The sequence below is a fragment of the Grus americana genome, chromosome 3, assembly GCF_028858705.1.
Source record: "Grus americana isolate bGruAme1 chromosome 3, bGruAme1.mat, whole genome shotgun sequence".
Classification (NCBI taxonomy): domain Eukaryota; kingdom Metazoa; phylum Chordata; class Aves; order Gruiformes; family Gruidae; genus Grus; species Grus americana.
Window position 1 is genome coordinate 33,662,192 of NC_072854.1, and position 17,527 is coordinate 33,679,718.

The window sequence follows — 17,527 nt, forward strand, 5'->3', positions numbered from 1 at the left end:
TGTAGGAAAATAGTTTTAGCCATGGCTCAGACCTCAGAGTAGCTCTCACTTACTTTATCTTCATCTCAACTTCTCTTTCTTAAGATGTTTTCTGTATTTTCTTTGTTAGTCCTGTCCTTCCACTGTTCCATTTAGCCTTTCGGATTTTCCTCCTCCATTTCCTGTTGCTATTATTTACTTTTGTAAAGGAGCAGTGAGCAATCTATTTCATATCAACAATGTAGACTTTTTACACGAAGAGCAATGAGATCACAGGTACTTCAGTACCTCATGCTTTCGAGAGAAGAAAACAATATAGCATGTTGTAATACGGAGAATAATATGTTATTGCTGAATGTTATACAAAGAAAGAACAACTGGTCAGTTCAGCTTTCTTACTACTGAAGAAAGTTTCCTCCATTCAACGGTGAGCATTAAAAATGTATTTTTGTACCTGTCATACACATACCCCCCCCAATACCTATTTTCTTGATACAGATTTAACATGCTTGCTAGGTTTGGTAGGCTTGAACTTAATATATCCATGGCTATTTGCAGTCAAGTTTGGGTCAATTGAGCTATTTGCCCTTTGATTCCATGAGCCTGTCCACATCAGTGATACTTAACGCAGAGCAGCGTCCCTGCAGCAGGTAACTACGTTCGTGTTGGTTTCATTTTCTGATTCCTGTGATCGGTTGGCTTCAGGAAGATAGTGCCATGGGGATGCAGGGGCAGACACCAGGGCTTCCGCGTACTGAGACAATTGCTGTGCTTGTTTCAGAGAATATAAATTAACTTGCTGAAATGTTCTTGGAAAATAGTTCATTGTTTATAACGTTCGGACCTACTTTCTGAATTATTATTCTCTCATTTCATGGAGAAATGCTAGTCTTACAAGTTTAAAAAATAGAGATCTGTCAGAGCTGTGAAACTTGCACAGTTCACTGGTTAGTGTGTTACTGAGAAAGGCATTTTCACAAAACAGATTCTGATACTATATTCCAACATGGAAATTTCCTGATCTTCCAAAGGAGGATATTAACTAGTCAAACCCCCAGAGGAGACTTACCTGTACTGAAATCTTCCCCAGCCCTTAACCTCAGTGAGCTTTTACACACTGAACACAGCGGTGCTGGGACTGTCATTCCAGCGGCAGTGTTCATGTCACTGAGTAGCACTTTTTGACAATATAGGAATATTGTCAAGAACTGATATGATTTACAAGAGTTACTGAATTTCAACACCAATAGGACTGTAATATGGCGACTTTACAGGAGAAGCAAGTTTTTTTTCCCAATTCTAATAGATATTTCATGGATTTAATATATGATCAATGTGCCTGTTAGATCGATATGTAATTCCAGTTGGTACAGACTGTACAAAATAATTATTTCATAGAATCAGCTAACTTCTTTATGGTCTAAAAAAGTCGCTTGACTTACTAGAGAGAACTTTAATATGGGATATGTGTTTGTCCTTTGGTTTGTAAAGTACCCTGTTTGAATTAATTTATGAAATACCATAAATTGTACAGTAATTAATCTTGCAGCAAATGTTATATATCATATATAAATATAGCTATATATTCTAAGACTGACAGAGCAATTTGTGGATAGGTAATTTAGAGTTTGGATTTATTAATTATATATCATATAATACTAATAACAAGACAGTTTATTTTTAGAAATGTAATGTTCCTTATTATAAAGGGGTGCTCATCTTCCCTTTGGTCCACAACTATTACCTGTTTAGGAGGTTATTAGTATTCATGAGCTACCTCATTGCAAAAGGGTGCCATGGAGGCTATGAATTAGTACGTGATTCTGCATTCAGCAGAAGAGAAAGGAAGCTTACTAGCTCGTGCTGGTGAGGGCCAGGGATTCTGTCGAAAGATTCAAGTTACTGCAACTGTGTGGAAAGAACTTCTATTAAAGTATCATCTATTCAGCAAGGAATACAGGGGATTATTTGTGTACTCATGGCTTGCATTATTGGAAAAATGGATGGACTAAAAATAAGTGATCATGAAAATAAACGCCTAAAGTATTTTTTTATAAATCATCAGTAAGTCTAAGAGAATTAAGGAAATACTGTCTTTTTAGCAATGGCTAATTACTTAAGATTTTTTCCCTAAAAGGATATACTTCCAGATATTATATAGGTGAGTTTATGGGTAAAGTTTGTTCTGGCTTCCTGTGTCTTACTATCTTTCTTTTTCAGCTGATATGTACTATTGGCAGCTATTTTATGTAGTTACTGAGAAATACTGAGTGTATATATATGTACTAATTTTCTCAATACAAATAATTTGTCCAGTATAATTTTCTGCATCTTGAATATATGTATTAGATATCTGTATGTAGAAAGATATACAATGGTTTAATACATGTAATTGGCTTTGTTTCAGTTCTATATAGTTGTGTGTGCCATAGTTTAATATAAGCAAGTATAATCCACTGTGTCCTTGTACAGTGTTCATTTTATAGAATTTACCCCAGGGCTAATTTTTATAGCAGCTTGTAACTCAAACTACTCTTTGAATAAGTTTTTAATGTTAATAGTTCATTCGTTGTTTGCACAGATACAAGTACAACTTTCAGGTAGCGGCAGCTTGCAAAAGGGAAAGTGCTCCTTTCTTTCACAGCTCAGATGGCTGGCATGTTGGTAGAGTATTGATTTTGCCTTGTGCAGTACAGATACCACTTTAGCTAGGATCCATCTCAACTGCCTGAGTTTCGACAGGAAAACATAAGTGTTTTTTCCCTTGGTAGAGGGAGCAGTGACTTCCCAGCTGATGGGGAGCCCAGGGGTGGTGGGTGACCCCAGTGGTAAAGGACAGCTCTGGGGACCCCGGCCCGGGGGCGATGCAGCTCCTGCCGGGGTCAACGGGGTTCTGCCCTTTGTGGTTCCCTTCAGTCTAAAAAAACCCCAATACTAATACTAATACTAGTACTAATAATAAAGTGACTCTTTTTCCATGCTAAAGATCTGTAAAGTAAAACAGAGGCACAGATAGATTGTCTGTAACTATTATTAGTATACACATCAATGATGTTGTTGTTACATCAAGAATTAGAAATAGCATAAGACTTTTGCTGAACTAGCCATTGGAAGAATTGCTAAAGGTGGTAAAACAATTTTAAATAAAAATGTAGTGGATTATTTCATTTAGAAATAAAAGGAGTATACTGATAAATATGTTACTTAGTTATCCCCCTACTGAAAACTGTATTTATTTATTGTGTTATGATAACTAGGTTTGAGTCAACAATATAGCTTAATAATTTATGAATTTTAGCCACAGGCCTGCATAAACTCGTGTCTGCATTGAAATGAATGTATCAATAATCCCAGCAAGTCCAGTAAAGGAAAATAAAATTTTAAGTATGTTATTATCAGAAGGGTTAAGTGTAAATTCATACAGGTCTTTTGCTTCTTTGTGCTTCATAAATTAAACCCTAAACATACTGATGAAAGTAACAGTGTGAGCTAGGAACTATTTTTCCAAGTGATAGTAATGGAATGGAAAAATATTGTGTTCTAAGGGTACTCAGTTAGATGGTATAAGAAGACTAAATTTTAAATGTCTGCTCTTTTGATACTGTTCTAATTAATGTCAAATAATAACTAGCCCAGGGATTGGATGAATGCAAAGGAATCTTAATCTGTTTATTTGTTTATGACAAGGGGAAGTATTGGACAGCTGTAGGATTTGATCCTTGGTCCTATCCCATGAAGCCTGTTTCTAGCACACTAATAGCTATTTTATACTAGAAGTATACAAGAACATATTTCCTAGGAAAGTAAGACTTGATATTTGCAAGGTAAAGAAAGATATATCTGAATTCCAAATATCTCAATCTTTTTTTATATTAAGGTGAATCTTCTAGGTCCCTCTACCTGTCACAAAGATCGAAAATTGAAATTTATGTGAGTCTTTTAAAAAAAGCAATTTATCTATTATTCAGAAAGTATTCACAGTCCTTGAATTAGGGAATTAATATGTCAAAAATAGGATTTTCCTAAAGTTACGATACTATCAATTCTTATTTCTCAGTTGATGGAAATCATTGTCTCCTAAACTTTTATTAAACAATGTGAGATTAGAGCATTTCAGCTCCCTTGTACAAAAAGTGAAGACTGGCATAAAAATATCATCAGATTAGTATTTATTATATTTATAAACACTTGAAATTCAGTACAGCAAAGTCAACAGTATGATAAACAATTATTTCTTTAATTGCATGTCATATTTTATAGTCCATTAAACTTTATTGCTGTAAATGATACCTTTATAGATTAGTATGTCAGCAAAGTACATGTCAGTATAGCTCAAATGTCAACAGATGCTCTCAAAAGAAGTATTTTCAGTTTTTCTCTGTTTCATACTAAAAGTATTGATGCATAAACTCAAGAGTTCCAGAACTGACAACAACTCCAAGGCTCAAAATGGAAATAAAATGACTACAGAAAGCTTTGAGTAGGGGGCATCATCAGCATCATAGACATAGCTACTGAAATCCAGTTCTAAGCGCTGGTGGAAAGGAATTATCCATGTCTAATCGAAGTAGAAAGCAGGACCCCTGAAAATGAGGCCTGTGTGATTCTGTCCCGCCCAAGTATCAGACAGTACTTTTGATTTACCCTCTGCCTGAGATGGCAAAGTGTCTCCTCCTCCAGACAAGCAAACCAGTCAATGGTGTTGCCATCCAGCACCCTATGGGCATGAGTGTGGGGCCTTGTTTCCTCAGTGGTGGAAAAGGGACTTGGCTTCAGAAAATGGCTGATGCAGGCCCTGATACACTGAATTTCTGAGTTTCTGTTTGAATACAAGGATTGCGTAGCAGCACTCCAAGCTATTGATGCAGTTTGATTGCATATTCAGCCAGTATTATCACACTGTACATTTGATCTCTAGTTTTGAGGTTTTCTTGATAAGTATACGAGTTAGTAACATCACTTCTTAAACAGAAAACATTTCCTAAGATTCTCTGTCCTAGAGCTATGGACCAATATCCAGCCCCAAAATTAAGAGAGATAAACTTCACTAAATCTTCTCAAATTGTAGAAAAATAATTTTATTAGAAATTTCAGCATGAATTTTGTGATGATCATCACTACTTTTTTAAGTTTATTTGCTATCTGAAGAGTAATGACTCCTATGTTCTTAGAGCATGGGCAATCCCGATTCATATTTTTTCATGTTACAGTGTTTGTGGAGAGGTAAAGAAAGAAATCTGTGTTACTTGAAACAAATATAGCTGCTAGGTTAGATATTTTGTAAAGTTGAATTTATTGCATTCTATGAACAACAATAAAAAAATCATTATTTAGTGATCCTTGCAACTTTTAAAAGCAGCAGTATATGAAGTAAAACACCTCTACTATATTAGGGACATGATTTATATTAAAGCTGAAAAATTAATATTTATCTGCTTCAAGAAAATCAGTCTCTGTTTTGAGAATGTGAAATATTTTAGGGCATTTTTTCTTAATTTGATATTATTTTTAAGTGAATAGAACTAGTTTGCCTTACATAAAACCTTTTCCTTGATACTTGCATATTTATGGAAGATGGTCTTTTTGTGAGTTTTTTTTGAAATGACCAAAAAGTGCAGCTAAAATTCTTCCTAGAATGATTGAAAATATATATATGGGTATGGGTATGGGTATGTATGTGTGCTCGAATACATGTGAGGGAGTGTATGCTGGGGGAGACCTACAATAAATACAAAGGAATTTTACATAGAAACATCAAAATACATATGTTCTTCCATGCAAACCCAAAAGCCAGTCACTAAAGACACAGTGGGATAGGAGGGAACAAGAGAGAACCTATTTTAAGCTCAGCGTGCCTCAGGTGGTCCACTAAAATGTGTTCTTGAGTACTTCAGTACATCACAGCACCTTGTTTTGTGTGAAGGTGGTACCTGGTTCTTTATCTGAACATAATAGGAGGCGATCCTAAGTGCTGCACATAGTTGAATGCCTATATGGACATTGATAATGACCTTTCGCTTAAGTGTTGTCTGTTCGAGGACTTTAGTTTTCCAGTTTCTTCTTCAAAAAAAATATTGTTTATTTTTATCTGCTCTTACATATGGTCATACATTAGTAAATCTTGGTAACTGTCAGTAAAACATGATTTAGGTATACATCATTTAATGCTTTCCTGGGTCTGTCTTTGGACAGGGCTGATTTAACCTTTAGCAGGGCCTAGATCCATAAAAGTCACAGAATGTCAGTTCTTCTCCCATAGACCCCTTCATTTCTCTCTGGCAAGATTTCTTATCTGTCTGAAACTTGCCATGAGATAAAGAAGCCTGTGCCTCTAACCCCTTTCTTTCTGATTTGGCGGGGGGGGCAGGGAGCAGTCCATCGCATCTGCTAAGAAGGGAACCTTCTGGGAGGGACAGCAGGACTGTCCCTCAACAAGTAAATTCAACATTTGACATTAAAATACACAATTACTGGAAAAACAATCCCTAAAATTAGGATGTTGCCAGTAGGTCTGTTAATCAGCAATACAATATCAAGGAATATTCCATGTACTAGGCTGATTTAACAATGCATCTGAAGTGAGTCAGGCTGCAGCTTAAATTTCTGGGTGTCTGCAGAGTGATAACTATGTATTGACATGAGAGCTAGGACATTGCTTGGTCATAGCAGTGTTAGGACTGTGCATTAGTATGTCCTGTGTGTATTTGAGATTGTTCTCTGCAGCATGCATCTGAATACTTTATCCAGCCTCTGTGTACAGGAGCAAAGAAAAGGGATTCACATAGAAACATTCAAATGCAATATGATAGCTAAAGAAAATCAAACAGAACTGACAGAGCAATTCATCCTTCTGTCAATCAATGAAAGTTCCAGTGGGTTATTAGGTTGTTTTGCCTCAAAATTATTTTGCCTTCATACTCTGATTATTGCATTTACCTTTAAAGAAGTGAGAGAGCAAAGAACTAAAAAATATTACATATTATATTATCTCTTTCTGTGAAGTATGAAAGTATAGAAGATGATATCTTCAAATCTATTAGGTTTCAAGGCTTTGGTGAAAAGTGCCAATAAGATACATGTATTATTAACCTACCTATATTCTCTTGGCCCATACTCATTTTCTTTGGTCATAAAATTGCTGATTTATTGCTTTCTGTATTCTGGGGATATAGACAGGAAGGCTCCACATGACTTTTAAATGTTGTGTGTCTCTTTTTCTGTCACTCTGAAAAATATGGGAAAGTGTTCATTTTATTTATTTCCCTCAAAGAAGTGAAGAACAAATTAGAATACTGGAAATATATACTCTGAGGAGCATCAAATTAACCTTTTATTTGTGAATCAAACAAATGAAAATGTATCAAGACTGAAAATTAATTTACTAATAAAAAAAAAAGGCTTTCAGAAATGCTATTACACAGACAAATTAACATGTTTGTTTTTACTTTGTAACTGTAGTACATTTACTCCTAAAATGCAAGGCAGACGGATGGGAACTTCAGGGAGAATCACTAAGAGCACAAGTGTGAGCGGAGAGATGTATAAGCTGGAGCACAATGATGGGAGTCAGTCGGACACGGCTGTCGGCATGGTTGGAACAGGTGGGAAGAAAAGGCGTTCAAGCCTTAGTGCCAAAGTGGTTGCCATAGTGTCTCGAAGGAGCAGAAGCACATCTCAACTTAGCCAAACAGGTGAGTGAGACGCACGCTCTTTGGAAACAGAACTCTCACCAAACGTAGTTTACCATTATTTCATCTGTGGCATCTGTGTTACATGTATTTGGATATAGACCACTCAAGAGAGAAGATTTTCCAGCTGTGAATAAATTTCTGAGATAGATACTAATTTTCTTTCATCATTAGGCATCTGCAAGAAACAATATACAAATGCCTTGTAGAATATAACCACTTTCTCTCCTGATCAATGAAAAATGTTTTTATCTCTTAGAAGCCTTGTTTACAGGTAGGCAAGGAAATGCAAAGAGACATATGTGGGTATCGACAGTCAATAATGGTTTGGCTAAGAGCAGCTTTTTATGTATAAGAAATTTCTTTTAGCAGAAGAGTTGAGTACGAATGGGGGAAATGAAATCTCAGCAAATGAATGGCAGTTACATAACTCGGATAAAAGCTTGTACCTAGAGTGGAAAAAAATACATTTTTTAAAATTACCTTTGATTTCTTAGTCAAGAGTAAATCCAGTATTTTTTCTTTAAAAACAACACTGGCAAATTGGGGTCAGTGAATTCAGATAGATTATATGACAGCATGATGCTTCATTAGGAGCATAAGACTTCCAACTGTTTATTGCTACTTCAGAAATCTTAAAAGCTTCATATCTGCGTAGCCTGAAGGAACAAAAGCTTATCCAGAAAGATACAAAAGACAAAAAATATGTTTTAAAATCCCTGTCCTGCTCCTATTGAACCTCAGTGAAGACTTCTGCTCTTGTCTTCAGTGGGAGCAGGACCTGACCCTAAGGGTTCTTTCTTACTAAAAGAAGGAAAAGAAAGAGGAATAGCTTCAGTCTAGCACAGAATGCACGCATATTGCAGCACTCCTCTCACATAGTCAGGGTAATCTAAACTAAGGTAAGTAACAATATTGTTTATTTCTATCATCAAATCTCTCACCCTTTTTCCTTGGTTTTCTTTTATTGCTACATGAGCAGAAGTGATTCCTTCAAAATGTAAAGTTTGGTCAGCTTTAACAAAAAGATTGTAATACTCTTCTATACTATTCATTTATTAATTTTAAGCCAGAAAGGCTATAATCATGCAGTTGGACCAAATGATAGGGGTAGTGTACATATTTGAAGCCCAGAATTGTAATTTTTACACAAAAAAAATGCACAAAAATTAACTCTACCTGAATGTTAGACTAGAATATAGATAGTTGCATACAGTAAGATGTTATTTTAGATGCATCAGAATCAATGACAAGCTCTTAAGTAATAAAAAATGCTGTTGTATTAGAGAAAGGATTTTAGGTTGACGTTTACTCCACTTATTAAAGAACAAAGTATTTTAACTATTTTACAGAATGTTTTGTGGTTTGATCTGGCATTCCTTTCTAGCTCCTAAATCCCATTGAATTAGGAATTTCTATGACAGAGCAAATCTTGTCTCTGTCTTACTCAGCAGTCCAGCTCTGACCAGGAACCAGGGCTGTATGAGTAAGAGGAAGGCAAAGGGGGCTACCACACTTAGGATGATTTGCCTTGCATGAACCCTTGCTCTCACTTCTTGATGGAGTTAGTAATTAACATAAAATCTAAACTGTGACTTCCAAACACTTTTTAGCATTATCTATTTAAAGCTCAGATGCTCCCATTCTTCACAGAAAGATACTATAGCTGTCCAAATTTTGCTTGGTGTGAATTTCAAACCAATAGGAATTTTGCAAGGAATGGAGCACCTAAAGTTATAATGAAACTCAAACAGCAAATCAAATATGAAAAGTACAATTATGTATTATTCATGATTGTAAAACAGAGTTGAGAATGATATTTACTTTGCCTTACTGTGGCTCAGGCAAACAGTACTATCTGTGGTATAAGCTGAGCAAATAAAATGTGGCATGTTTTATCCATCACTATTTTTTTAGTTAGATTGTCAGAAACCGGTGAGTTGAATTAACGCATTTTTTTAGAACAATATACAGATAAGACGTGATAGGTTTTCCAAAGAAAGTTGGAGGCTAAGTACTCATGCCCTAAATCAGGGACACATTTTCCTTCCTTCCTGTAATGTAATGCACAGGAGGGGAGGAGAAATCTAAAGATGTCTAATTCACTTTATTGTGTTATGCCTCAGTAACTTAATAATATCTCCACTATTCAGAATAAAAACAAAAATTGGTTTGACACTATAATATAAACTAGGTCCTTAAAATCAATTATGTGAAAATTGGTTCTAATAGCCAAATTCTGAAGTTTTAAAACTGGTGTAGAAGTGTATGGGCCTCCACAAAAGTGGTGCCAGGTATGAACTTCTGCTACAGATCTTCAGTAACGGAAGGTGTGCTGTTGACGTACAGCATGTATTTTAAAGGAAGTATAAAAAATACAGAAATGTATGTGTAGCCTCTATAGATTTTCCTGAGTTTAAATTTTATTTTCCTATGACTTGCATGATGGTAAGTCAGGGATGCACAACATACAGAGTTATTTGTATCTGAAAACTTAAAATACAAGATCAGAAATAAAACAAAAGGCCAGACATTTCTTGAAAATCAGAGGTTACGTACTTTTGTGGAACATGTAGACCTGAGATTCTAGTTTACTTTTGTCTTCAAAACCAGTAAAATTAACTGCTGTCTTTTTTTTTTCATTTGAAGAAATAGTCAATAAGGGCTTAATTTCACTTTTTGTCAATAATTCTTACTTTTAGCATACTGCACAGGTTTAATGTTAGATAAAATAGAAATGGTGTGTATGAAACTGCTGCTAGGTACCTATTATTACTAAGACTTGATTTTCTTTTCGATTGAAAAAGGAGTGTGTGTGCACGAGCCTGTGCATGCATGTATGTGTCTACGTATGCACACATGGACCTCTTTGCATATATGGGGCAGATCCACTTGCATGTTAGATTTAGAAGGACCAATAATCACATTATTTTGTGCACCCTTGTTTCGGTGCTTTTGGAAAATATTTATTCTGAATATGTCCCTTATAAGATTGTCAGTGAAAGAATCAGTTTTTATTTTTATGTAAATCTGCAAGGAAAAATATGTATTTCTGCTGCACTTTCCTTTCAACTATGTTTAAGATTTCTTAATACTTTTAGTAACTGTTCATTGAAATAACGAAATCCTTACTTTTTCTGGTTTGTTCATTGTGCCCACAAATTGGATAGATTTTGTAGTTCATCAAAAAAAGATTGCAATCTGCTGGCAGTATTCCTAATGAAAATCCAGCTCTGCTTATGCTAGCACAGTTAAAAAGAAGAAAAGAAGAGAAAAAGGGCGGGGGGGGGGGAAGCAAAACACCCAGAAAGAACACAGAAGAATGAAAATAGCTCCAGGCATATTCTGTACAGTTTTAGTTATAGTCCCACTTTTCTAGCCTTTTTTACCAGCCTAATTTTTGTAAATAAATGTATACATATATAAAAAAAAATATAGAACTGCAAATTTTCTAAATAATTACAGCAGCTAAATTGAAATCATAGGGAAATGATCGGAAAATAGATTATGATAACAAATAATCATCTATTGTCTGCATTTTATGACACAAGAATCTATTTCCCTACAGATATATTATAGTTTCCCAATCAAAGAGTGACTGAGGACAGTATTGATCATACTGCATTTTGATTTGGGGTTCTGGGTTTGTTTTGAAACAGATAAAAACTGCTGCCATAGGAAGAAAAAATTTTATTACAGAATTTATAATTTATACCACAAACAGAGACATAATAATGCTTTTCAAATTGGATGGAGGTAATGGTAGGTATATTACCAATAGGATGAGTTCTGGAGAAATGGAAAAGCTCAGTCTCAGATAAACAGAAGTATTCCCATCCCTGGATCCCTCTCATCTCATCTACCTTACCGTGGTAGATGCAAAGGCGTGCTTTAAAAATTGGATTGAGAGCAGCCCTGAGGAGAAGGACTTGGAGGTGTTCATGGACAAGAAGCTCAACATGAGCCAGCAATGTGCGCTTGCAGCCCAGAATGCCAAACGTATCCTGAGCTGCATCAAAAGAAGCGTGACCAGCAGGTCGAGGGAGGTGATTCTCCCCCTCTACTCCGCTCTTGTGAAACCCCACCTGGAGTACTGCATCCAAGTCTGGGGTCTCCAGTACATGAGGGACGTGGAGCTGTTGGAGCGAGTCCAGAGGAGGGCCACAAAGATGATCAGAGGGCTAAAACACCTCTCCCATGAGGGCAGGCTGAGAGAGTTGGGGTTGTTCAGCCTGGAGAACAGAAGGCTGCAAGGAGACCTAATTGTAGCCTTCCAGTACCTGAAGGTACAAGAAATCTGGAAAGGGACTGTTTACAAGGGCATAGAGTGATAGGACAAGGGATAATGGCTTTAAGATGAAGGAAGGTAGATTTAGATTAGATATTAGGAAGACATTCTTTACTGTAAGGGTGGTGAGGCACTGGAACAGGTTGCCCAGAGAGGTCGTGGATGCCGCCTCCCTGGAAGCGTTGAAGGCCAGGTTGGATGGGGCTTTGGGCAACCTGGTCTAGTGGAGGGCAGGGCGATTGGAACTTGATGATCTTTATAGTCCCTTCCAGCCAAAACCATTTTATGATTCTATGATTAAGAAGGCTAAAGGATTCCTCCCTTTTGCTTTCTAAACCCTGGTCAGCAGATAGGGGTTCAGAAAGGTCATCTGCTGGTAGGAACACACTGGTTTTATTCTTTTTTAGTGCTAATAGTGCTTTGCAACCATTCTGACACCATATGTTCACCATCTTTCTATCAGAGATTTGGTAGTGTCACATCTCTATGACATATTCAGCTTGATGCAGATGCCTGCTGGGTCAGCAGGACAGATTTTTCTCATGGACAGGATAGATGACTGTGTTTTTGTTTGTTTTGTTGAAGGACTTCTTAGAGGATTTTTATTCTTTAACCACTTACAATGAGGGCCAGCTTTTCTGTCAAAAACATTGAGAGTAAGTGTTTAAAAAGAATTACAAAATAATTTGGGAGTGGTTACTATTTTAAGACATGCAAAACTTCATAGAAACTACAAACCAATACAGATAGAAAGACTGAAAATACCAACTTTGAGATAAATATGAACAAAACCCCCAGAGTTGCAACTGGGGACCCTTTTGATACATGGGCACCATTTTTTTCCCTGTAGGAGTTCTTTGAGACTACTTTTATTTTCCAAAGTGCTCAACACCATTAATTTCAGTATTCTGACTAGTTTTCCATGGATATTGCTTGAGAAGTATTAGTGATCTCATATAAGACATAGAGGAGACTTTGCCTGGGATATTGTATATTGTTCCCATTACTGCATCAAAATAGATGAGAGCGGAAGAGATGCAAAGAAGGAGATCTAAGGGACCAAACAGGGAGTTTGTCCAGTCTCATGTTACACTGATAACGGGTCATTTTTGTAATTGAAATACCTTGTCATGTTTATGGTATGAACCACAATGAGATTTCTACATAAGAACCAAAGTTATTAGCTGTCCATCTCTTGTTTGTGAAGTTTAACACCAACAACCTGAAATGAAATCATGGGCATTAATGTTTCAGAAAGAGGTTACATGCCATGAAGTGCAGCTGAAATCAAGTATTGTCACAAGGTGAAAGCAGAGTGAAAAAAGCCTCTGTTCACTTATGTGCATCTGTGAACTGGATGCTTGGAAGGAATCTTTACGTGTCTGACTGCTTCACTCAGAAAGTAACTGGCAACCTGAGTAAAACCACGTGAGAATCTTCTAACATATTTTCCTGTGTAAAAATTGCACATGTCCTCACATGGAATTCCCTGCTACAGTATATTTTCCGTAATTTTATGTAATTTTCTCATTAAAGAAGTGTCTTTCTGTATGGTCTTTTGAATTGAATTCCAAATTTCAGAAAATATACCATCATCTATGTGAGGAAATTGTCACTGAGCCGTGAAGTCTTGATAATCTTGTACCGCACAGTGTAGCTGTGCTCCTTTTGTGTGCTCACTGTAGCTTTAAGAACACTTCTTCTGGTTGACTGCCCCACATTTCACCTTCTAAGACTGATCTTAAGAAGGCTTTCTCTCATGGTTTTGTTGGATGACCAAAGTTTAGGTAAAAGTTTAAAAAAGACAACCCCATCCATTACACAAAATGTCCTCTAGTGATGGAGAGTATGATGGTTCACTGGAGGTACTTACTGACTGTTAGCAAGCACCACCATACTGTGGTAAAAATAACACTGCCTGGGAAACATGGAGATTAAGGAGAATAACGCAATCTTCCAGGCTCAGGGCTACATCATTTTGGAGTAGACATTACTAGAAAAAAAACCAACCTGTTTTTCATTTTTGCAGTCTTTGTTTGGTAATGCCAGCAGGGACAATTTTCTGCCCATCCTTGTAGTAATTTTGTGATGCAACAGGAGATTTCATACAGGTCTGGATAGTATGGACAGATAAAGCAGGTACTAAATCAGCAATAAAATATGCTGGAGGGTGGAGGCTTTGGGGATAAGGAGGGGTTGTTTGTTGTCTTTCTTGAGTAAGCCATTGCTTCTTTCCATAAACTTGGGGAAATAATTTTGTTACTTTTTTACAAGGGTTGTGACAAACTTTTCTTGCAGTGGTCAGGTTTTTGGGGTGTTTTTTTCCACATATAATTTTTGATTGGTTGAGTCTCAATTATAAACAATGCAGTGATGCATTTCCGAGCATGTTTCTTTTTCCTCATAACTTCTGAGTTTATTTTTTTTATTACTGTAGTGAAAGAAATTGTGCATATTTTTAAAATTACAGGTAATTGATAAGAAAGCTGATTGCTAGACAAAAGTTCAAAAGACTTATTTTATCTAGACTTCAGTAAATCATCTATTATAATTAGATTGGATGGAAAGCATAGAGATTAGTAAGGAATACTGGATGTCAGGAAACTGGTTAGGACAGAGGCATCAGCTGGTTATTAAAATAAGAGTCAAAGAATGCTTACTGGTTGAGTTTCTAAGACAAAACTCACAGTTTCTAAAACAAAAAAGCATATTTCCCTCATGGGATGGTGTGTATGCTGCTAGAATATGCTGATAATATTGATTTGGAAAGTATGTCTCATTTCCAGGTGATATAGAGGAGGGACTGATGAACTTGAGGACCATAACAATAGAACTTGGATAAAATGTGATAATATAGATTGCAAGATCATTCCTTTCAGAATGACTAATGAAGATTTCCAGATGCGATCTGGAAGCTGTCATATAGAAAAAAACAGGAGGAGGAGGAAGACATGGGTATAATAAAAATCACAGGATGAATGTAAGCTATGTATAAGATCTGGCCAGGGAAAAGGCAAATGCTATCCTGGGTGCATCAGGCAAGGTGTTTCCTTGGAGAGCTAAGAAAATGTTAAAATCATTGAGTGAGGCACAGCTGACAGCTCATCTGGAATAGCGGTCACTCAGCATTCAAGAAAATGAATGCTGGGTGTTTGTGGGAATCAAGACCTTGAAACATGATTTGTTGCCTGATTTGTTCAGCCTATAAAAATGAAGGTTGAACAGGGATATGATTGTTCTCTAAGAATGCAATGAGAGTAAACATCAAAAAGGCAGAAAAGTTTTTGAAGCTAAAGGGCAGCACCATCAGAAACTGTGGTATAAGAACAAATGGGTATAAATTAGTTATGAATAAATTTTGTATTTGTCTCAAAATTACAATAAAGTTTCTAACAGTCAGAACAGAGAGAGAGCATTTAGCAGGCTAGAGATGAAAAAGCCCTTTTTTTGTTTCTTATCTAGCATAATATCCCACTGCTATTTTCGTAGGATTTCTTTTCTGATGATGTTCTTTTGTATTGCCATCTCCTGTTCATCCAGATGAAATGCTGCAAGATCTCAAGTTTTCTAATGGTAGATTCAGAAAATTATCTTGGAATTACCGTGAGTCTTACAGCTATACAGTTACCCCACAGGTTTAAGTTTATTCTTCTGTAATTCACCTGTCCTTCACTGTGTTGTACAGGAGCATTTCCAGGTATTTGCTTGCACTGGGGATTTATCTCTTCCTCACCAACATATGCCTCCATTTTGTTGTCTTAAGTCTGCTGCACACTTTGCAAATCCTTAACGTTAGACTGTGTGTACTTGAAAAGCAACTTTCTGCATTCTAGCAGAAGTGTGGTGGTCTGTCCTGCAACTCACTCATTAGCCTTGTTTGGCTGTTCAGATTATCTCCGTGCGAGTCTTTCCTACCCGGGTTGTTATTTTTCCCAGAGCAGGCCATTACAGCTTGCTTTGCATAGTTGTGGTGATCTATGAGGACAATGGCTCTGTTGCACAAAAAGAGAATGGAGGGAGACTGACATTAAGATGGATTTCTCTTTTCAGCCAATCTAAAAAAAAGTCTGTAGTGCAATAGCAGGGATGGTAATGGTGCCTTGGGGACGGTGACAGGATCTGGGCTCTAAACCCAACACCCTGGCAGCAAAGAGCACCCCCCTGAACCCAGCAAAAGCGCCATACCAATCCTGCATGCATCTAAAAGTCTCTGCAGGAGGAGAGGGGAAACGAACAGATGGATGAAGAATAATATTACAAACAAAGGCAAACACCTGATTATTTTTGTAAGAGGAACTCTTTGTTCTAGTAATGATACTTAATTCTTTGAAACTATTGAGTGAATGTAAGCATGTTCTCTTGTATTTACTGTTGCCGTCTAGCTGAGGAATTCACTACCCTTAATAGAAACATAGTTCAATTCCAGTTACTCGTCTTCCAAAAGATTTCCTAATAAGGGCTAGTATTTTCAAACAAAGTCCCGCCGCTTTGTTGAGTTAGTGTTACATGTGGCTCTTTTCCTTTTTCCTGAAATATAAATTTTGACTTTGTCTCCTGTTATGTAGTTGGTTGACTTGTACTCAAAAGTATTCATTTGCTTTTCTGTCTGTTTGCACTTGCTCCCCAGATTTTTTAACAGATTACTGCAGTAATAACTGTACTTTGGGCTATTTCCAATATATAAGTAGCATGAGTTTTAGGAGAATTTATTTCTTTCCAAAAGTATAATCTTGATTTTAGCTAAGCTATGACATACATGTCTTGTAGAACTATAATTTTAAAATGTCAAATGTATTTAATAAGTGTAGCTTCACCATTATGTTTCTATTGTATTTTTTTTATAAAATGTTTCATAGACAGACCTACTGAAAATTCTGAATGTATTTAACTGAGCTTTGTTTAAAGAGAATTTTTATTTGCTTTTTCATCTGATTCACACTGCCTTCACAAGTTTTACTTGGTGCAAGTATAAACACTGAGTTGAAATAATATCAAAATTATGTCAGAAAAAGGAAATAGAACAATTCCAAAGTACTATCAAGAGGGGAAAAAAGTCTACTATTTTCACATTAAACATTTCTACATAAATGCCTATCTGTAAGAGAATGTCAGCCTTAAACTTGAATTTTATTACCCTTCATATGCTTCTTCCCTGATCAGGTCCACAGTTTGTGGCTTTCTGGAACTTGTGGGATTTTGTAGAAAGGTTTAGAGTACCTGCAGTCATCCAGAGGTCTCAGAGAAGAATAAAGCCCCCTTTGGTTAGAGTCAGATGATCTAGCTTAATTTTTATAGACCTGAAATGATTTTTTTTTTTTCTTTCCAAAGCAGTCCTTTTCTTAACTAACATAAACTTTGATTTTGGTTTGAATGAGATGGCCTGTTCAGCATGAAACAACTCATTCAATTTTAAGTATTGATTTAGGACCTCAGGCTATCTAGTTTAAAACTGGGAAGAATAGAAATAGCTGGATCTGCAGTATTTCCTTCACATGGTTTTTCCAAGTGTCTAGATGAAGTTTGGGGCAGAACTGACTTGTCATATACAATCATCTATTCAGATGGCTGCTCA

At 36.4% G+C, this 17,527-nt stretch overlaps 1 protein-coding gene across 49 annotated transcripts in view; it reads left to right on the plus strand.

Moving 5' to 3' along the window:
• Positions 1-17,527, plus strand: part of RIMS1 (regulating synaptic membrane exocytosis 1) — a 350,364-nt gene that overhangs the window by 294,515 nt on the left and 38,322 nt on the right. For 35 of the 49 annotated variants that reach the window (XM_054820922.1, XM_054820925.1, XM_054820924.1 and 32 more), the window contains one exon: positions 7,438-7,670. The exons of the other annotated variants lie outside the window; for them this stretch is intronic. In XM_054820922.1, coding sequence (XP_054676897.1) covers positions 7,438-7,670 — 233 coding nt within the window. The remainder of the gene's footprint in view (positions 1-7,437; positions 7,671-17,527) is intronic. 49 annotated transcript variants of the gene reach the window in all.